Raw genomic sequence first — 22706 nt, forward strand, 5'->3', positions numbered from 1 at the left:
TTACACTTATTTAATTAAGGTAAAACTGTTCGGAAAAATAACGAGTGGGTACTTCACATCTTCGAGTTGAATGTTAGCTAAAAAAACGAAAATCTAAAAAAAAAAAAAAAACATTCAAGACGAATTTCACGTCTTTCTCATTTCCGAGAGGTGTCTGTTTACATCAAATCGTGACACAATATGCTCAACATAACAATGATACTACAGTGAGCTAAAGTAGCGCATCAGCCCCTGACGCACACCCAGTTTCTCAGTCTCAGCCCTTTGCGGCAGCGCCACCAAGGATGGTTTTGGTGTGTTCTCATGAACCCTCCATTCCTGTCTGTAGTTCTCACCATGGGCTTCACAAAGGTTGTGTAGAGCGCAGCATGTAATCACCATTGATTTCACCAGGTCCCGATCACAGTCATTCCGCTTCATAAGGCAACGCCACCTGCCCTTGAGTCTGCCTAAGGCATCCTGAACAGCAACCCTTGCTCTGCTTGTTTTCATGTTGTACTGTAGTTGTTCTTCAGTCAGTCGTCCGTTGTCAGAAAATGGCTTCAAAAGCCAGCTGTGCAGGGGATATGCAGCATCCCCTAGAAGGTAGTAACCAATGTCACATCCACCAATGTTCCTTGTGCGACCTGAGAAAAAGTTTTCATAGCTGGCTAGCTGCCCCAGCTTGGACACACGGAGAACACGGGCATCATGCATACTCCCTGTAAACCCTGTGCAGACATCCCAGAACAATCCCTTTCCGTCTACAACGGCTTGCAGGATGATTGAGTGCCAGCCCTTACGGTTCCAAAAGTCACTGTGGTATTGTCTTGGTGCCATAATGGGGATGTGAGATCCGTCAATAGCTCCAACACATTGTGGAACCCCCCATCTCTGCTCGAAGTAGTCAGCCATTTCCTCAAACTTTTCCTGAGTTGGAGGACGAATCAGTTCTGGTACTAGTATCGCTCGTACAGCAGCGCAGAACTCTCTCACACACCGCCACACAGTTGTGATACTGACACCAAACAGATGTGATACACTTCTGTTCTCGGAGTTGGCCGCCAATTTCCACAGTGCCATCGCTACTCTTTTGTTGAGGGGGACACACAAGCGGGAGGCTGTGTCTCGTCTCTCCATGGCTGGTCGAAGTTTATGGCACAGATACAGGAATGTTCCCTCCGACATTCTGAAGTTCTGTACCCACTGAGCATCGGTGAAATCAGGGACCACGAAATCCCACCACTCGTTAGCTCTGTTGATGGCCCAAACTGACGGGGCGCTGCGACGAGTTCGCAAAAAAACCTGAAGCATCTGAAATAGATCAGAGATAAGTTAGATGTGTTTTGTAAATTCGGAATAAACCCAAAGGCAGTCATATACTAGAAATAGCATTGAAGGATAACAAAACCCACCTGTGTTTGTTGTTTACGCCGACTAACAAAGCCCTTGTAGTGTATTTTCATATGACGTAGCCATGGCAACCCGACGGCCACGTAGTGAAAGCAACATAGTAGGAGACTCTGTTTGACTCCCTCTTTACTCATCCAGGGCTTGCTTGAGGGCAGAAACATATTTGTCATTTATCTGATTCGTTCCCCTATTCACTAGATAACCGTCCGTTTGTGTTGTTTCTGTTAGGAGAGATAGGGAGAGACACACGGTGGCCTTTTGACAATGCATGTGCAGAGGATGGAATGTCATCATGGGAGGATAATTGCATTGGGGTCGAGTCAGCAAGACGGCCATAACATAGGTTACATTGGAATTGTATTAGACCATAGGGTGAGTTGCATTATAATAAGACAATTACATCCTATTTGCAGGACGGAGAATGGCCTCACCTACTCACTGGTATGCTTTGTATTCAACCAAATTAAAGTAACGTGGACTCTGTTTAGTTGGCTCAGCGAAATAATAGTGACAGGGTATAAAGTCCGCTACGTAGATGGACTCTGCCTCTTTATTTTTCTTCACATCCATCCTGTGACCGATTCGGACCATCAGCTCCATTGAGGGGCCATGCTGTGTAACCTGCTTTTTTGAATAAACAAGTCTTAAATTTGCTCAAGAATTCTTCTTCATTTTTAGTAGTAACAGATACCAATATATACGAAATAATGGCGAGACTAGCCCAGGAGTTAATTAATAGCTTATAAGTAATTATAGTGACCGTCAATTTTTACATCTCTTCATTCAGCGCCTGGAGGTAAGTACCATTCTCTCTTTCTCTGTCTCTCCCTCTCCCTCTGCCTCTCTCTCTCTCTCTCTCTGTCTCTCTCTCTCTCTCTCTCTCTCTCTCTCCCCCTCTCCCTCTGCCTTTCTCTCATTCTCTCTCTCTCTCTCTCTGTCTCCCTCCCTCTCTCTCTCTCCCTCTGCCTTTCTCAAATTGGTTCCCTTTCTCTCTCTCTCTCTATCTCCCTCTCTCTCTCCCTCTGCCTTTCTCAAATTGGTTCCCTTCCTCTCTCACTCTCTGTCTCTCTGTCCCTCTCTCTCTCTGTCAGACTTTCAGCTTTGATGTAATTAAATTGTTTTAAGCTGTAAACAAAAGAATTTAGATTTGTGTTGAGTATCTGTTAGAAATATAAGATAATTACAATTGGATTGAATTTAAAGAGCCGGATTTAGAAATCTGTAATTGTACATAAATGTGTAATTGTACGATATTGTAGAAGTATCGTGTGTATTGTGGAGCAAAGGATGAATTGCTTCAGTGCGCGTTTTGCGAATGCGCTGTCAGTAGAGTACTAAAGGAAGACGAACTTTAGTAAGTGTCTATATGAAAAGTGTAGGCTTGTCGACAGGAAATTAACGGAAGACGTTTTGTTAATGGGTCGGCAATATTGATATCTTGTGATAAATCAGAAGAGAGTCTGATAATTGTGTTATTGTAATTGTACGATACTTTATCGTGTGTGTGGTATAACAGGATTGTTATGAGTGTAAAGGAATCTGAATTCCTAGTTTGAAAGAGCATAGTCCGTATTTGTGAGAAGACAAGAGGACCATTGTCAGCTAATTACTTTAGTGCCGTCGAGCCTTATGCCTGCAAGCGCTCAAGGCGTTCAAGTACAGAGGCTGTGGAAAAAAGGCATTAGAAAATGTTAGAATGAGATTGGTTTGGTTAGGCAGGGGATTAGGCACCCCGAACCTAGCCAAAAACAGGCGGCGGTGGAATTGCAAAGTTCCGAGGGCACGTTAAAATATCTCATATAGTGCTGGGGAGAGGACTGAAGGCCCCCGTGTCTGATGAAGTATGAATGAACATACTACCGTGGTACCGTCTAGTCGGCGCAGCTGTCGCATGTAGGTGTGTGGGCAGTGCGTGGTACGTGGGCGACAGCCCACACCTAGCGGGATGTGAGAGGAAGCTACACCCGTGAACAGGCAAGGCTGGTGTAAACGGTCAAAGTTTCTAGACCCATAGCAAAGTGGGCTAGGGATCAGACCGTCGGTTCCCACCTGGGCGGCTAATCACCGCTACAGGGCCAGTGTTATACATTGGCAGGGGGTCGCTATCGACTGGGTCACCGGCCGGTTGGGTCGCTCAAGAACGTAAGGCCATATGATATGGCAGTAGCGCTCAGCTCAATGTACAGTCAGGCCACCATAAGCTGAAAGCGACGTACAGCTAGTAGGCGAGTGGTGCTTTCTGTGATCAGGGCTCTGAAAAGGAGACGCCTGGGAAGCAGAGAGGCTGAGATGAGATGTCCTTTGGAAAGGACCTCAGCGGAAAGGGTTCCAGCCTGAGACTGCGCCCTGGGAAGAGGGGAGGTCTGAAGGAACAAAGTGGAATAATAAGCATTCCTTTAGAAAGGAACCTGAATTACATTACTTATTTCTTGCAGATAAAATTGGATTCATTTCGCATGGGTTGTGTCGTATTCTAAAAGATAAGGAAAGTGAATTGACCAGTGGGATAGAGTGGTTTGGAGAAATTTCATTGACAGGTCTGGGGAAGGAACTTGCTGCCATCTAGTGGACAGATTGTAATAGTCCAATGGTAACGTTTTCTTTCACAGGATTACATCAATGAAGTGTTAATGACTAAGTCTAATTAATTATGCATTCCTTTCAAATAACAAGTCGATTTCTTTACAGATTGTAATTAATAATTAATCATTTTATTCCTTCCAAAATAAATCGATTTCTTTACAGGTTGTTGTCACTATTCGTATTTTACATCTTTTTATTTCAAGTTTCTATTTCAAGTTCTTTTTCACAGCTTTTGATTAAAGAAGAGCAGAACAGTTTATATCTGAGGATTGAGCAGTCAAGGGTTTTGTGAATCAGAAAGCGTGACCTGCCTTTGTAATTTGATAAATTGTGTTGAACAGCCTTTGTAGTTTAATAATTAAAGTTGACCTGAACTATAACTAGTATTGATTGAGCAATTAAGTGATACACATTCATACACAATAAGGGAAAAACATTTAGATTAAAACTAAACTAAATTTGGATTGAATTGAATTGAAATTAAATTGAATTTAAATTTGAATTGAATGATTATTTAGTTATGATTATTAATAATTAATTAATATTAATTAATAGTGATAGTTGATTGTTAGTGATTAATTAGTTATAATTATTTAAATAATTTAAATTAAATTGAATTAAAAATTTTAATTAAATTTAAATTAAAACACACACACACATAGATTACATTTAAGTCAATAATACACAATACCACTGAAACAATCCGTTGTTCTGAATTGTAATGTTCTGTGTAGACAGTTGACGCAGTTAAAAGTTGGACTAGCATCTGTTTAGCAGATACGGCAACAGAAGGTGGGTTGTAAGAAAAGTACACCTTATAGCATATTTTCAGCATATTAAACAGTATAAATATTTCAGACATGGGAGCCAAACCCAGTAACATTGTGAGGGCTGTTAATACAGACAAGGGAATATTAGCAAATTCATCCCCTGTGGCTATAGTGGAAAAAATGAATCCTCTTGTTAAGGAGATTAGCAAAATGTCAACGAAATGGAATATTCGTTGGGCAGACATTGAACAACCATGGCCAGAAGAGGGCACCTTTGACTTACAATTAATTGCAACATTGGAGATACTTATCAATGCACATAAGGCGCATCAAAAAGGAAAGATTAGATCAGAGAAACGCAGGTTAGAGTTAGCTATTTTAGACCTCTTCAAGGTAGAGGGGCAGAAAGTAGCATTAGCTTGGAATGAGAAAACAGCTCACATGGATCCAGAAAAAAGAGATGAATTGGCCAAAGCAATGGAAGAGAAAGTGAACATTCCATTCTCACACACAGCTCCAATCTCCAGTCCTCCTCCCTATGCCAAGATACTGGAGGACAATTCTCAGCGGATCTACCCTCAGGTCCCCGTCCTAAGTACGAACGGAGCCTTCACTATCAAAGATGGGGGTGATAATGTACTAGAGAGGGGAAGAGCAAAAGTGACCGTGGATTTCGAACCAGAGAACAAGACAGATGACAGTAAAGATGGCAGTGGAGGTGAAGGCGAATGTTCCGGTGCTGACAGCAATGCACAGGGAGGTTACAGTGCTCAGATCAGAAAACTAATAGCCAGGGCCGAAAAACAGGGAAGGACAAGACGCTATAAAAAGGGAAAAGAAGAAAGTGGTTCTGAAGATGAGCAGGAGTCTCTGAAGATAGAGAAGAAGAAAGAGAGCTTAAAGCAAAAGAAGAGGATGTCGGAGGAAGAGGAGGAAGAAAGGGTGAAAAAGGATAAGGAGGAGTTAAGAGAGAGGGCAAGAAAACTCCAGAGAAGCCTAAGAGAGGAGGAAAGTTGTATACGACAGATAGAGGAACTGGAAGAACAGATAGCTCAAGTGACATCATTGCATACATCCCAGCCGAACCTCTCAAGAGAATATCGTCAAGTGTCATCACATCATACATCCCAGCCGAACCTCCCAAGGTCTACAGCGACACCAAGGTGGGACGAAAGAACGGAGCCACTAGTAAGCAATTATGGCCTTAGACCAAGAGGGAAGGCATCGGAGGAAGAGGAAATTCAGGGGATCTTCCCGGTGCTGTTTCGAGATAACAAGATAGAATATCGTCCTTGGGGTCATACAGATCTGTCTGAAGTGATCGAAAAACTCCCAGTCCTAGAAGATGGGGGTCACCCTTGGACTAACGAGATGGACGTGAGACTGACAGGGACGCAGGCCGCGATGGGAGACCTGAAAAGACTCTTAGCCTTTATTACAGGATTGGACACCATGCAGGAAATATTGACGAAGGCAGGACTTCATAAATATATCGGTACATCAGTTTATGACCCAGAGCTCTTCGCAGCAAACAGAGGCAGGCTGTGGAAGGCAATCAGAGAGACATACCCTACTCACATTCACCCAGACAATATCATTGTCTCATTGTTCACATGTAGCCCGTGTGCACTCTCAATGGAGAAGTGTGACAGGGAAGGATGCCGAAGATAACCCGTTAGAAAAAGCCATAATCAGGGAAAAGATTCAACAAGGTCTCCCTACCCCAGTTAAGAACAAGTTAGCAGAAGTGGTGGGGCTACGACACATGAACAAGGCTGTTTATATAGACAACGTAGCACACCAAGTAGAATTATTTAGAAAGAAGATTCAGATACAGAAGGCACAAGACGAAGACTCACTCAGAAAACTAACTCAAGTACAATTGACTGAAGGCAAGAAAACCAGAGAGAGAGTGCAGACCATAGCCCTACAGGTCCCATCTCAGCCACAGCAACTGCAAACTGTCCCTCCCCAGTCATACCCACAGGGGCCACAAGGGGGGTATCCATACCCACAGGGGCCACCAGGGGTGCAAGTGGTTCCGTACCAGCCATACAACCAGCCTGGCCAAGGACCACCACAAGAGGGATGGACCGCAGCCGGGAAGAAGATGTTAGGACCATGTTTCCAATGCGGCCAGGATGGACACTTAGCCCGTACCTGCTGGAAGAAGAACCAGGGGGGCGCAGGGGGGAAACAAAAAGGAAGATATAGGCCCCCTGCTACACCGGCTCCAGGAGTGGTGAACCCCTACGGAGGCCCACCAGCTGGGCTATAGGGGTGCCCAGAAGATCCGAGAGGGGGTGCCAGCTGGTGGTGACGAACAGGCCTGAAGATGAACCTACCATATGGGTGTCGGTCAACCAACGTCCATTAGAATTGATGGTGGACAGTGGAGCAGCCTACACCTGTCTGAAGCCTGAAGATGCCACGCACCTTCCTATGTCTGGGAAATATGTGAAGACAATCGGATTCGAGGGAATTAAACAGCTGATCCCTACTACTGAGCTTGTAAGCTTAGAGTACAAAGGACAGAGAGCAGATCTGTCAATACTTGTATCAGAACACACGCCAATAGGGCTACTAGGGAGAGATGCACTATGCCAATTGAACTGTACAGTGAAATGCACACCTGACGGCTGTCGGGTGACAGTGCCACAAGAGAACAGACAGCTGTCTGTCATGATGGACAACAACGCATCTATGGTGTATTGGGTGGGAGGGCTTAGCCCAGACCTAATGGAACCAGCAAGGATGTGGGACAATTATATCCTGGCACACATGTCAGAGGCCAGAAGGCCTACTGATCCATTGCATTGTACACTCCAGTATTTTAGAGAAGTTGCAGATGCAAACCCAGATGAGTGGCTGAAGCATCAGCCAAAACAGGTACAGCTTAGTACAAGTTGTATAATCCTAGGCCCTCAGGGAGTGGCTATGAAGATAAACAGTGACACTTATCTAGATCAGGAGCATAAGATTGAGGGTAGCATCCCTCATGTGACACTTATGATATCTGAACACTATAAACAGAAGCATTTAGGGGCAATGATGGCAGACTCAGAAAAAGCCAGATTTGTAACGACAAAAGAAAACCCTGCTATCTGGAGGAGCATTGATGGACAGTTCACAAAACTGATGATCTCTGCTCAAGGAATAGGACATCCGCAGACTGTGAAGCTAATGAACCAGCTAATCCTTCCTGTACAACCTGAAAAAGACCTCAGAGAAGAAATGATACAGAATGTGCCAGCAGACCTGTGGGCAAAGAACAGTACAGACATTGGATTTGTGAAATCAGCTCGTCCATTGAGAGTTGAACTCATACCGGGTGCAAAACCCCCTTGGAAAAACCAATACCCATTGAAGCAGGAAGCAATTGATGGAATTGAGCCACAGATCAAAGGATTGTTAGAGGCAGGAGTCTTGAAGATAACTCAATATCCGTTAAGTAACACACCTCTTCTGCCAGTAACGAAACCTGATGGTTCATATCGTCTGGTACATGACCTACGGGCTGTGAATGAGGTAGTTGTCAGCTATCCAGCCGAAGTTCCTGATCCTCATGTGCTGTTGACTCAGATTCCATCTACAGCCAAAGTATTTACAGTGATTGATTTATGCGGGGCTTTCTTTTCTATACCTCTTAGTGTAGAAAGTCAAGGGTTATTTGGGTTTACCTACAAAGGTCAACATTATCAATATACCAGAATGCCACAAGGGTACAAACACAGTCCTCATGTTTTTAATCAGGTCTTGAAGGAGGACTTAGACGGGTTAGGGCAGACGATAAGTAGTACTGCCATTCAGTACATGGATGACATACTCCTTTGTGCCCCAGATGAAGAAACATGTCACAGGGATTCCGTTAAACTGTTAAAGGTTTTGGCGGAGAAGGGACACAAGGTGTCTAAAAAGAAGCTACAGTATTGCCAGGAAAAGGTAACTTACTTAGGACAATCTATTACACAGGGACATCGCAGTGTCACTAACGAACACTTGGAAGCTATTCAGAAGGCTCCAAAACCACGAACGGTTAGGGAAATGATGATGTTTTTGGGCATTACTGGGTATAGTTCAGCATGGGTGGAGGATTACACTAGACTGGTCGCTCCATTGAGGGGGATGATTAAGGAAACAGGTAGTGATAAACTCCAATGTTGCATTACTTGGACAAGGGAAGCTGATTTGGCGTTTGAGACAATTAAACACAAATTACAAGAAGCGCCAGCTTTAGCGCTTCCAGATTATTCCAAAGAATTTGGATTGTATGTTTCTTCTTCAGCCAAAGGGAAGTATGCCTGCGCTGTTCTTACGCAACCAACAGGCATTGGACCTAGTCCACAGCCCATAGCCTATTACTCTGTCGCATATTCAGAGGTAGAAATGGGTTTCGCGCCATGCTACAGAGCAATGGCCGGGGCATATCTTATGTACGAGAAGGCAACAACCTTAACAATGGGGTACCCAATTACCATTCTCTGCCACCACAGTCTAAGGAATCTTTTGAATCAAGGCAAGTATACTTTGACGATGCCTAGGATTAGGAATTATTACAGGATGTTGGAAAGAGAAGATGTAACATTACTAAGATGTAACACACTTAACCCAGCAGAGACCTTGCCAACCCCAGAAGATGGGGAACCACACGATTGTGTGAAGGAAGCTATGAGGTACTCTAAGCTTAGAGCAGATCTACTAGCTTTGCCTTTAAAGGAAGCTGACGTTGAGTATTGGACTGATGGATCTTGTTACCGGGTAGGAGAAAGTTTACGTGCTGGGTATGCCATAGTCCGATCCCAAAATTCAGGGTTCATTGTGGAACAAGCCGAGGCTGTTCCTCAGCCTTGTTCAGCTCAATTGGCTGAGTTAATTGCCCTCACAGAAGCATGCAACTTGGGAACCGGACGAAGAGTGACAGTGTACACCGACTCTGCCTACGCCCATAATGTGTGTCATCTACATGGAGCTGTATGGAAGGGACGGGGTTTTAAGAAAACTGATGGTTCGCCTATTCAGCACCACGCTCAAATCATGAAGCTGTTACAAGCCATGATGAAACCAAGGGAATTAGCCATAGTGAAGTGTGCCGCACACAGATCTGACTCATCACATGTCACACAAGGTAACAGGGCTGCAGATGATGCAGCCAAAGCCATTACAGGAGCAGACAAAGCAGGTAAAGTTCTGCTGGTCACACATGAAGCACAGTTACAGGGCATGGTCACGCTTGAGGATTTGTTGATGTTACAGAGTGGGGCAAATGCGCTAGACAAAAACCTATGGTTAACAAGGGGGGCTAGTCAGGATGACACAGGTCTATGGAGAAATCATGAGGGACTGGTTGTGGCACCCCCAGATTTATTAGGCATGCTGATACAGGAAGCCCATGGATTAGCTCATGTGGCCAGGGGGGAGGTAAGACGCAAGATCACCAAGGAATATGGTTTTTGGGCTCCATATTTATTGGAACAAATAGACCATATCCTTGGTCAATGTGTGGTCTGTTTGAAAAACAATATCAGACCTGGAATACCAGTGGGAACTGGGCATATCCCTACCCCAAACGGGCCAATGAAACACTTGGTGATTGACTATGTGGACATGATTCGTCCTGTTGCAGGATACAGGTACATGTTAGTTGTAGTGGACAGGTTCAGCAGATGGGTAGAAGCATGCCCCACTCGAAAAAAGGATGCTCAGTCTGTAGCAAAGTTCCTATGCAGGGAATTCATACCTAGGTTTGGAATTCCAGATAGGATAGCGTCAGACAATGGTAAGGAATTTGTGGATAAGACGGTAAAGCTTATACTACAAAAGTTGGGAATCAAGCAGAGATTTGGGTGTATTTACTCACCTCAAAGCCAGGGGATGGTAGAGAGGATGAACGGGGTCCTTAAGAACCGTCTTTCTAAGGTCTGTCAGCATACAGGTCTTAATTGGGTGGAAGGACTCCCTCTTGCATTGATGGCCTGTCGTTCCAGTGAGATTCGAGGGCTGCACTTGACTCCCCATGAACTGGCTATGGGGAGAATAATGACAGCTCCCTGTGCACGAACCAGTGGGAAAGGGCCAAGTTTGGCTCTCTTGGAGAGTGACATGAAAGCCTATGTACAGTACATGACTAACCGGCAAAAGAGTATCTCTTCTTATGTGCTCCACAAACAGGAACGTGAAGAGGAGGTGAACGCACAGGAGAGGAAGGACGCGTTGCAACCGGGTGACAAAGTATACGTGAAGGTCTACAGACGGAAGTGGCATGAGGCTCGACGGGAAGGACCATACGAGGTCGTTCGGTGCACTGGGACTGCCATCCAAATCAAGGGGTCCCCCACCTGGTATCACGTTCATCACTGCATCAAGGCACCCAATGAGGACGATGAGGGAGAGCCTCAGCAGGATGGTGAGGAGACCCCTGGGGACGAGGAAGTCCACAGCTTGGACATCCAGGCTGACGAAGATGTTGGTGAGTATCTGCGCCGTGATGCAGATGATGCCGGGGGCCTCGTCCCAGACCCTGTCCAGCCCAGAGATGAGTGGGCCAATGGAGATCGTGAAGGACCAAGGGACTGCGACACCCCTCTTGGGGGTTCTACCAAGCCTGGTGTTGCCCCTGTTGTCACCCCTTCCGACCCTGACAATGCTCCAGACGGAGATGTCAGCAACCCGGGCGGCTGCCCGGACCAAGGTACCATTGAGAGACACAGACCTGTCAGTGATACACCCCAACCAGACAGATCCCGTGATACACCAAGGCCAATTAGGAGGAAACTCAAGCCATGCCGTTTCAGAGACTAATATACCCCTTAGTGTTCCTACCCCATTGACTTCCTTGGACAATGCTACACTTCACTCACACACTGTTATGCCTGGACGTCAGAAAAGATTTATCACATTAGGTAGAGCTTTTATTTGCCCACATTCACGTTGTACTGTTGATGATTGTTTGATCTATGCCTCGACTGAGGCGGCTGAGTGGTACTTACTGGATGCCAAATATATTACACTTACACAACAGTTAATGTCAACACTTGTGACATTAACTAATGTTGACAATGAGGTGAACTCGTATTGGTGTGCTAGACGTAATATCGGTGAACAGGTGTTTGACAAATCCAACAATTTCAAGGACAAAGTTTGTAGTAACATTCCTGACTTTCCACACGACTTTTTGGTGGACTGTAGGGAATTTGTGCATGAATATATTTTTCCAGTTGAGTTACCAGGAAAGGTTAAAAATGTTACTGTAAAGGCTTCTACGAAGGCGATTGTAGTCGCTACTGACGATTATTTGTTGTATGATTCTAATCACCTGGGGACACGGTCCCACCCTAATTCTGCCACTAGTATCATGAAAGATTTTGCTTCAAAAATGAATTATTCTGATTGCTGGATTTGTCAACAGGTCCCTGTAAGTACATCTGCTCCTATGTTTTTCCCCATACCGTTAACTAAAGCAGAATGGTTTCATTATAATTGGCAGGGTTTAGCCCAATTTGTTTTACAGGGCAAGAACCAGAGCTCTTCTTGTCAGCCCAGCACGATTCTGGTTCCTTTAAATTCTTCCTATGCAGGTGTGGATATTGGTGTGTTGGAACGTCTGACAGCAGCAGTTAACGAACACCATAGGCCTAGCGGTGTGGGGAAGGTTATTATTGATAGGCTTACACATTTGTCACAACCAACAGGTCCGAAGAAGATATATATTATCCAAGCTATGTTCGTTCAATTGAATGGTACTGCATTGAGTCCTCATCTGTTATGTTCTGGGAGTGTGACTTCTACACGGTGGAGAGGTTCAGTTGTTATTTCTGGATTGAAATGTAAAGTTGTTGATTGTGCTATGGTGCCTCAAATGAAATTACATGATACCAATACTACCAGACGGCAGAAAGGCACCACGCAGCTTAAGGTCATGCCTCTCGTAAATATTACAACCTGTATTGACATACAATCTCGGCCCAAGGGCAGCGCGCTTCGTCAGCTAGGGGCCGCGTCTTGTATAGGTGGTGTCATTTTCCCGTATCCTGGTACGGAGCTTCAACTCCCGGAGGGTGTGTTTCTTGTGTGTGATAATAATGCATTCTCTAAGCTTCCTGCTTTGAGTGAGGGACTTTGTTATTTAGCTCATCTGATACCTTTGATTAGGAAAGTTACTCGGGAAGAGATGTCTGTACTTCACAAACAAGCAACCCATCGTAGTCGTAGGGCGTTATCTACCGCTCAGAAGTTTTTTGGCCTAATATTCCCAAGTTATGGTGTCTACAACTCTCAGACTGAATTAAGTGCCCTATCATCCGTTCTTGAAAAACACATTAATGCTTCGGATGCTGTAGTATCTGCCCTGGCTACTGAATTGACTGAAACTAAGAATGTAGCTCTCCAAAATAGAATGGCTTTGGACATTATTTTGGCCAGTCAGGGTGGTACTTGTGCTTTGATAGGCGGTGAATGTTGCAGTTATATTTCGGATTCTGGTAACGCTCTGTATGATTTCCATGAATCTAACAAGAAGGGTATAGAGGATTTACATAAAGAACACGGTTGGAATACATTGGATTTCTTTGATTCTGCTTTTTCAGGTATTGGTAATATGATCAGGTCCGTCGCTATTATTCTTGTTGTCATTATCATCTGTATTATGTTACTTGGTATTTTAATCAAATGTTTTGGAAAGTGTATTTCTGATGTTCCGGTTAATGCTTTAATGATGGCCGACATAGCTGATGAGCAAAAGCTGGATTCTGCTTTGCTTTCTGATTTTGTTTCCTCTTTTGATGATTTGTTTATTAAGTGATGTTTTGTGATTGTTTGCTTCGGTTCCTGTTTGTTTCTTTCTATATCATGTGATTGATGTCGGTTGTGAAGTGATGTAATGGTTACGCGACAATGGAAGCTCCTGACTATGAAAGTGTTATCAATCTGAGACAGCGGTAAAGGCTGTTCTCCAACTGGGGCCATGTGCTAGCAACCTCTGACCCTGCCGCTTCGGACGAGGGAAACATCGGTCGTTGGAAATTTCTGTATCTCAGTTTTTGTATTATGCATGATGAACTGAGTGATGTGTTGATGTGTTGATGTGTTGATGTGTTGATGTGTTGATGTGTTGATGTAGTTGATGGGTTGATGTAGTTTTTCTGTCTGTCGTTTAGTTTCGGAACACACTCTGCGTGTTCCGAGGGGGGCTGTGTAGTGTATTTTCATATGACGTAGCCATGGCAACCCGACGGCCACGTAGTGAAAGCAACATAGTAGGAGACTCTGTTTGACTCCCTCTTTACTCATCCAGGGCTTGCTTGAGGGCAGAAACATATTTGTCATTTATCTGATTCGTTCCCCTATTCACTAGATAACCGTCCGTTTGTGTTGTTTCTGTTAGGAGAGATAGGGAGAGACACACGGTGGCCTTTTGACAATGCATGTGCAGAGGATGGAATGTCATCATGGGAGGATAATTGCATTGGGGTCGAGTCAGCAAGACGGCCATAACATAGGTTACATTGGAATTGTATTAGACCATAGGGTGAGTTGCATTATAATAAGACAATGACATCCTATTTGCAGGACGGAGAATGGCCTCACCTACTCACTGGTATGCTTTGTATTCAACCAAATTAAAGTAACGTGGACTCTGTTTAGTTGGCTCAGCGAAATAATAGTGACAGGGTATAAAGTCCGCTACGTAGATGGACTCTGCCTCTTTATTTTTCTTCACATCCATCCTGTGACCGATTCGGACCATCAGCTCCATTGAGGGGCCATGCTGTGTAACCTGCTTTTTTGAATAAACAAGTCTTAAATTTGCTCAAGAATTCTTCTTCATTTTTAGTAGTAACAGATACCAATATATACGAAACCCTCATCGTAGCTCCTTACGATAGCCTCCTCACGAAGTCTTATGAAGTCCATTCCTTGCTCTTCTTCCTGAGTGCCAGTCTCCTCAGAACACAGATGATGGAAGATCTTACCTGCAGCTGAAAGTTCCATAGTTCAATGAGAAACCTGAAAGTGTGAACAGCAGCAGCATGTGCTTGTATTTATGGGGGTAGCCTACCCCGGTCTGGCTGAAACTTTGGAATAGCCAATGAAACGCAACTTGCTAATCTATTCTAATCGATCAGCCCACCCCCAATATCCACTGTAACCTGGAGGTGGGCAGTGGTTAATGATGATAGGGGGCAAGGTCAATAATAGCCTGTGCTTGTCAATGAAAGGAGAACCACAGGGCTTTGTCAGTCAGCATCAGGCAATCAAGTGGTTGGTTGTCTATCCTGCCTATCAATAGCCAGGCAACCCGCTGGTCATGTTTATCAATAGCCAGGCCATCAAGTCGTCAGCCAAGTCGTTGGTCATGGCTTTGTCAGTCGATGTCAGTAGCAGAGAGTTCTCATATGACTGACTAGCAGACCTCTTTATCCTAATGCCTGTAGATACTAAAGCCATATTTCCTTACAAGCTCCACATCTGGATTCATAATTCAAACTTTGTGATCCACATCTGAATCTGAATATATACATTGCACCTTTCAGACTCATCTTGTTAGTGGAAGTATCACAGAGGTCAATCACTGTGTCCTTGAAGCAGAACACACTTTAATGTCTGTGTGTATCCCTATATCTCCCAATAGAGCCCACTGAAAATGTTTCTTGGAGTCCGTTCACAATGTTTCATGTCATGTTATTATAGAACATTTGCACAACAGCTCAATTGCCAAATCCTGAACAGAAAACCTGAGTGAGTATACAGAAATGTACCCGGTCCACCCTACTCAGTTCCTACTCAGAAATGTCCGTGACACTTCTGCAATAGCCTCCACTATACAGTGGGAAGGCGCTGTTTGGATAATGAACTACCCCATACATAGTTGGTGAAACCGCTAGGAATTCTAGCTCTGGTAGTCATAGTTTGGGCCGCGAACCACTTAAATGACATCAATTTGCTAAAAGATTTATAGAATTATTTAAACCCACCGCAGTATACTTAACATAAATGTGTAACCTGATGGTTTGTAAAATCCCTTGTAATAATGTTGTCTTGCAGCTCCGAAAGCGTTTAGTCAAGCAATAACTTTATTGTCTCAGCAAAATAGTATTGTACAGTACACAGAGTATACCGGGTAATGAAAGACAGCTCAAATACTACTACATGTTTGAGCGGCACACATTATATACAACAGATCTCAAAGGTGTGGTTCCCTGGAGATGGGCAGTGGTTAATAATGATAGTGGACAAGGTCAATAATAGCCATATAACGCTCTGTGGAAAGTAAACATCTGCTCAAGGAGTACCGTCCTGTGAAAATGTTACGCTAAGTCTGATAGTGTCTGGTGAAGAAATGCTCACAGCTGTAGGAAGCGAGTAGGGAGGTCAGAATGACGGTATAGCGACTGTTTATACAGTGCCCTCCAAGTATTGGGATAGTGAAGCATAGTTTTCTTCTTTTGGCTTTGTGCTCCAATAATGTGGATTTGAAATCAAACAATGACTTTGAGGTAAAGTATCTATATGGAAGTATAGATGATCTATCTCTAAGATGTTAGATGTTGCAGCCAAGTCGTGACAGCAGCTGGTGTTTTTGGGAACAAGTAGGCCATGTTCATGTTTCAGTGTTTTACAGATTATGAAAGTACAGATTGTAAGCTTTCAAATGATGTGCCATTCATTAACATCTGCAAATATTTGAAGAAGATATGCGTCTGTGAATGTTGGTACACCTGAAATCACTCAGCAGAGAAACGGTGACTCAGAGAGGTAACAATAGCTGGTTAACCCCGCCCCCAATCACTCAGTCACTAGACTGACAGCTGTCACTATCTATCAGTGGTAGTCCCTGGGTCAGATAGGCCTTTCAAAGAGAATAAACGTGTAGAAAAAAATGAGTAATTTGCTGATGTCTTGTACTGGAAATGTGAAGTGTTCAGTAGTCAAAGTCCAGCCTTATAGTTCAGTTTCAAGTTTTATTTGCCATGCCACAAGTACAGTACACAGTACAGTACATGCAGGTAAGCATGCAAGGTCTGTAAATTGACTATCGATAGCTAATCAATTATGACACGGTTCAAAATGCCGTATCTAGCCATTGCCCAACTGTTCTTCTTATTCAACACAAATATTTCCAGAGAGTGTGGTGTATTTGAATGAGCACTCTGTGTTCTATTGAGTTAGGCTGTTTATGATGCTCGTTGGTGCAAAAGGAAGGTCCAAACCTTTATCTCCCTCTTTCTAACCCTAACCTGCTACAAGTTCAAAGTCATTGTAAATGTCTTGTTCTGATGGCTGGGGTCCGAGAGGACCCGCTGTGTCTTTCTCCTGCAGCTCCAAATGGACAGTCTGGTTCTGTGCTGCTGTGATGTCTTTTGCCTCATCAGAACAGAATTCTCTGATCTTAATCTGATCTCAAAAAGACACTTCTGCATGGCAATGTCCAGAGTCCGGATGGGGCTTGCACAGGACGACCATCTCTGGGAGGCTGGACATCACCATCGCGCAGCATCTGAAACTCGACTGGTTCTGCATCAAGGTGTTCCCTGGCCACAAACACATGTCTCTGAGCATCAAAGCTGCAATAGAAGGAAGACAGTACATTAAAATATTGCCCAGTTACCTGCACTCCATATTCATAAAACACTACCATATATCATGTTCATCAAATAAAATAGTTCTGAATAGCCAATGAAACGAAACTTGCTAATCTATTCTAATCGATCAGCCCACCCCCAATATCCACTGTAACCTGGAGGTGGGTAGAGGTTAATGATGATAGGGGGCAAGGTCAATAATAGCCTGTGCTTGTCAATGAAAGGAGAACCACAGGGCTTTGTCAGTCAGTATTAGGCAATCAAGTGGTTGGTTGTCTATCCTGCCTATCAATAGCCAGGCAACCCGCTGGTCATGTTTATCAATAGCCAGGCCATCAAGTCGTCAGCCAAGTCGTTGGTCATGGCTTTGTCAGTCGATGTCAGTAGCAGAGAGTTGTCATATGACTGACTAGCAGACCTCTTTCTTATCCTAATGCCTGTATATACTAAAGCCATATTTCCTTACAAGCTCCACATCTGGATTCATAATTCAAACTTTGTGATCCACATCTGAACCATGTGAATCTGAATATATACATTGCACCTTTCAGACTCATCTTGTTAGTGGAAGTATCACAGAGGTCAATCACTGTGTCCTTGAAGCAGAACACACTTTAATGTCTGTGTGTATCCCTATATCTCCCAATAGAGCCCACTGGAAATGTTTCTTGGAGTCCGTTCACAATGTTTCAAGTCATGTCATTATAGAACATTTGCACAACAGCTCAATTGCCAAATCCTGAACAGAAAACCTGAGTGAGTATACAGAAATGTACCCGGTCCATCCTACTCAGTTCCTACTCAGAAATGACCTTGACACTTCTGCAATAGCCTCCACTATACAGTGGGAAGGCGCTGTTTGGATAATGAACTACCCCATCATACATGGTTGGTGAAACCGCTAGGAATTCTAGGCTCTGGTAGTCATATTTTGGGCTGCGAACCACTTTAATGACATCAATTTGCTAAAAGATTTATAGAATTATTTAAACCCACCGCAGTATACTTAACACAAATATGTAACCTGATGGTTTGTAAAATCCCTTGTAATAATGTTGTCTTGCAGCTCCGAAAGCGTTTAGTCAAGCAATAACTTTATTGTCTCAGCAAAATAGTATTGTACAGTACACAGAGTATACCGGGTAATGAAAGACAGCTCAAATACTACTACATGTTTGAGCGGCACACATTATATACAACATATCTCAAAGGTGTGGTTCCCTGGAGATGGGCAGTGGTTAATGATGATAGGGGACAAGGTCAATAGCCATATAACGCTCTGTGGAAAGTAAACATCTGCTCAAGGAGTACCGTCCTGTGAAAATGTTACGCTAAGTCTGCTCGTGTCTGGTGAAGAAATGCTCACAGCTGGAGGAAGCGAGTATGGAGGTCAGATGACGGTATAGCGACTGTTTATACAGTGCCCTCCAAGTATTGGGATAGTGAAGCATAGTTTTCTTCTTTTGGCTTTGTGCTCCAATAATTTGGATTTGAAATCAAACAATTACTTTGAGGTAAAGTATCTATATGGAAGTATAGATTATCCATCTCTAAGATGTTAGATGTTGCACGGCATTTTGAACCGTGTCATAATTTATTAGCTATCGATAGTCAATTTACAGACCTTGCATGTTTACCTGCGTATACTGTACTGTGTACTGTACTTGTAGCATGGCAAATAAAACGTGAAACTGAACCAGCAGCTCTGACTTGAATGTTGTTTGATGTTCATGAAATGTTAACGGTAGTTCAATAATGTATAAAATATATATATATATATTGCAAAAGTTCAATAAGAAATATCTCTAGACAGTTGCACATTATGTAGTAGTACCTTGGAGCACCACGACTCTGTTCCTACTGCAGCAACCTGCATTTTGGTTTTCAGACGTCAGTGTATGAGAGCAAGATTTGACATGAAACATTTGTGAAAGGACTCCAAAAAAGTTCCACAGCAGCTCAGAACAAGACTGTACATTTGTAGTTGCAGGAGAAAGACACAGTGGGTCCGTCAAGCATCATAAACAGCCTAACTCAATAGAACACAGAGTGCTCATTCAAATACACCACACTCTCTGGAAATATGTTGTTGAATAAGAAAAACTGTTGGGCAATGGCTAGATGGTTAGATGAATACATGTGTATACTGTACTGTGTACTGTACTTGTTGCATGGCAAATAAAACTATAAGGCTGGACACTAGATATTGCTAACTACTTTAATACATTTTTTGCAAGTAAAACTGACAAATTGAGACAGAACATGTGCTGCACCAATTCCAACACTTGTAAACTAATAAGCAACGAAATAATGAGGGGTAAGAACTGTTCATTTGAATTTCAATGTGTTGACGCTGAGGAGGTTAGGAAGTTGCTGGAGTCCCTCCCTGCTTATGGTTCGGCGGGTACTGACAACCTAGACAGTAAGATATTGAAGATAGCCGCTAATCACATTTCTGGGCCTATAGGTCATATATTAAATAGATGTTTATTAAGTGGAATGTGTCCTGGATTGTGGAAAGAGGGTAAAATTATACCACTGCCAAAGGATAGTAGAACAACTTTCAGTGGACCCAACAGTCGTCCTATTAGTATTCTTCCTGTACTCAGCAAAGTCATGGAAAGGATTATTTATGTTCAGATTCAGGACTATTTCACGTCAAATGGACTAACCACCAAATACCAACATGCGTACAGGCAAGGCCATTCTACCTCAACTGCGCTCACACAGATGACCGATGACTGGTTAGGAGAAATTGATAACTCAAAGGTAGTGGCTGCAGTGATGCTAGACTTCAGTGCTGCTTTTGACGTCATTGATCATGAGCTGTTAATTAGAAAGCTCACTTGTTACAGGTTCACACCTCCTGCCATTACCCTAATTAAAAGCTATCTCTTTGCAAGAACACAGAGAGTGTACTATAATGGCAGCTTATCGAATAGTAGCAAATTAGCTTGTGGTGTGCCTCAAGGAAGTTGTCTTGGACCACTCCTCTTCTCTACTTTCACTAATGATTTGCCTAATGCTATAAAAAGTTATTGTATTGTGATGTATGCCGATGACTTGACAATTTATTATGCAGCAAATACGTATAACGAACTCAATCAAGTTCTTTCAAAAGAATTAGAAATGGTGCATGAATGGATTACATTGAACAAGCTTGTTTTGAATATATCCAAAACTCAGAGTATTGTTTTTGGGTCTAAGCACAAACTGGCTTCTATGCCTAAATTGAATCTATATATAGCCAAGGAACCCATCGAACAAGTGAAGAAAGTAAAGTTACTTGGTTTGGTCATTGATAACCACCTGTCATGGTCAGAGCATATAAATAGAATCATTCAGAAAATGGGTGTTGGCATTCACATCACAAGACAATGTGCACCATATGTACCATCTCATATCCTGGAACAAGTCTGTAGATCACTAGTTTTAACTCACCTGGATTACTGCTCAGTGGTGTGGGCCTCGGCCTCAAAAACAGAACTATCTAGATTACAAGTAGCTCAGAACAGGGCTGCTAGGCTCGTTCTAGGTTGCTCTTCTAGAACTAGCATTCATAAAATGCAGTCTAGCCTATCGTGGCTTAATGTGGAGAAAAGGCTAGCCTCAGGCACAGTGACATTTTTTAGCAATACACTGCGAACACACAAACCTGAGTTCCTGCAAGATCACATAGTATTTTGTAATACTGTTCATCGCCATAATACCAGGACATTATGAAAGCCCACCCAAGAACAATTTTTTTGAAAAGAACAGTGCTTTATAGAGCTAGTACAATTTGGAATGAATTACCTCTTGATATCCGCAAAGAAAAAAGTAAAAGGTTATTCAAAAAGAGACTGAAGAGGCACGTATTAAGTGGCTGATGACAGGTAGCTGTTTTATTTTACTTTGTTTATTTTGGTTGATTCCTTCTTTCATCGAAGAGATGATTGCGTTAGGATCATGTCTTTATAGGTCTTTATATTTTAATGGATTAATAATATTTGCCCTTTTTGTAAATTATACAAATATTTAGTACATGTCTTCACGGAATACCATTGAAAAATGATTATATGGAATAGTTGACACTGCAGTCACATTGATTTCACATGAATAGTAATTTTTTAGACTAGATTTAATAAAGAAAATGGCACATGGAAAGGATGCCATTATCACACATTTCCATTCTCAAGGGGCTTGGTAGAGCAGTCATGTTGGGTACATTACGATAAGGTTAATGTTCCAGCAGCTCTGACTTGAATGTTGTTTGATGTTCATGAAATGTTAACTGTTGTTCAATAATGTATAAGAATATATATACATATATATTGCAAAAGTTCTATAAGAAATATCTCTAGACAGTTGCACATTATGTAGTAGTACCTTGGAGCATCACGACTCTGTTCCTTCTGCAGCAACCTGCATTTTGGTTTTCAGACGTCAGTGTATGAGAGCATGATTTGACATGAAACATTTGTGAAAGGACTCCAAAAAAGTTCCACAGCAGCTCAGAACAAGACTGTACATTTGTAGTTGCAGGAGAAAGACACAGTGGGTCCGTCAAGCATCATAAACAGCCTAACTCAATAGAACACAGAGTGCTCATTCAAAACACCACACTCTCTGGAAATATTTTTTTTTCAGATTCACATGGTTCAGATGTGGATCACAAAGTTTAAATTAGGAATCCAGATTTGGAGCTTGTAAGGAAATATGGCTTTAGTATCTACAGGCATTAGGATACGAAAGAGGTCTGCTAGTCAGTCATATGACAACTCTCTGCTACTGACATCGACTGACAAAGCCATGACCAACGACTTGGCTGACGACTTGATGGCCTGGCTATCGATAAACATGACCAGGGGGTTGCCTGGCTATTGATAGGCAGGATAGACAACCAACGACTTGATTGCCTGATACTGATTGACAAAGCCCAAGGCTGTTGTTCTCCTTTCATTGACAAGCACAGGCTATTATTGACCTTGCCCCCTATCATCATTAACCACTGCCCACCTCCAGGTTACAGTGGATATTGGGGGTGGGCTGATCGATTAGAATAGATTAGCATGTTTCGTTTCATTGGCTATTCCAAAGTTTCAGCCAGACCGGGGTAGGCTACCCCCATAAATACAAGCACATGCTGCTGCTGTTGACACTTTCAGGTTTCTCATTGAACTATGGAACTTTCAGCTGCAGGTAAGATCCTCCATCATCTGTGTTCTGAGGAGACTGGCACTCAGCAAGAAGAGCAAGGAATGGACTTCATAAGAAGATTTGATTGCAAATGCCAGCTGAGAGGAAAAGAGAGAGGAAAAGAGAGAGGAAAAAAGAGGAAAGGAGATTCTGAACAAAAAGTTCTCTCTTGCAGCCAAAGTCTGTCTCCTGAACTGATCTACAA

The 22706-nt window shown here is 43.0% G+C and overlaps 1 protein-coding gene across 1 annotated transcript; it reads right to left on the reverse strand.

The window, feature by feature from the left end:
- Nucleotides 1–201: 201 nt before the first annotated feature.
- LOC308173871 (uncharacterized protein) lies at nt 202–1167 on the reverse strand (the record flags this gene model as incomplete). The annotated part of the gene is made up of 1 exon (XM_080548925.1): nt 202–1167. One exon carries the CDS (start codon nt 1165–1167, stop codon nt 202–204), a length of 966 nt encoding a protein of 321 aa, XP_080405051.1.
- Between the last annotated feature and the right edge of the window lie 21539 nt (nt 1168–22706).

The sequence above is a fragment of the Nansenia antarctica genome, assembly GCF_963989245.1.
Source record: "Nansenia antarctica genome assembly, chromosome: 19".
Classification (NCBI taxonomy): Eukaryota; Metazoa; Chordata; class Actinopteri; order Argentiniformes; family Microstomatidae; genus Nansenia; species Nansenia antarctica.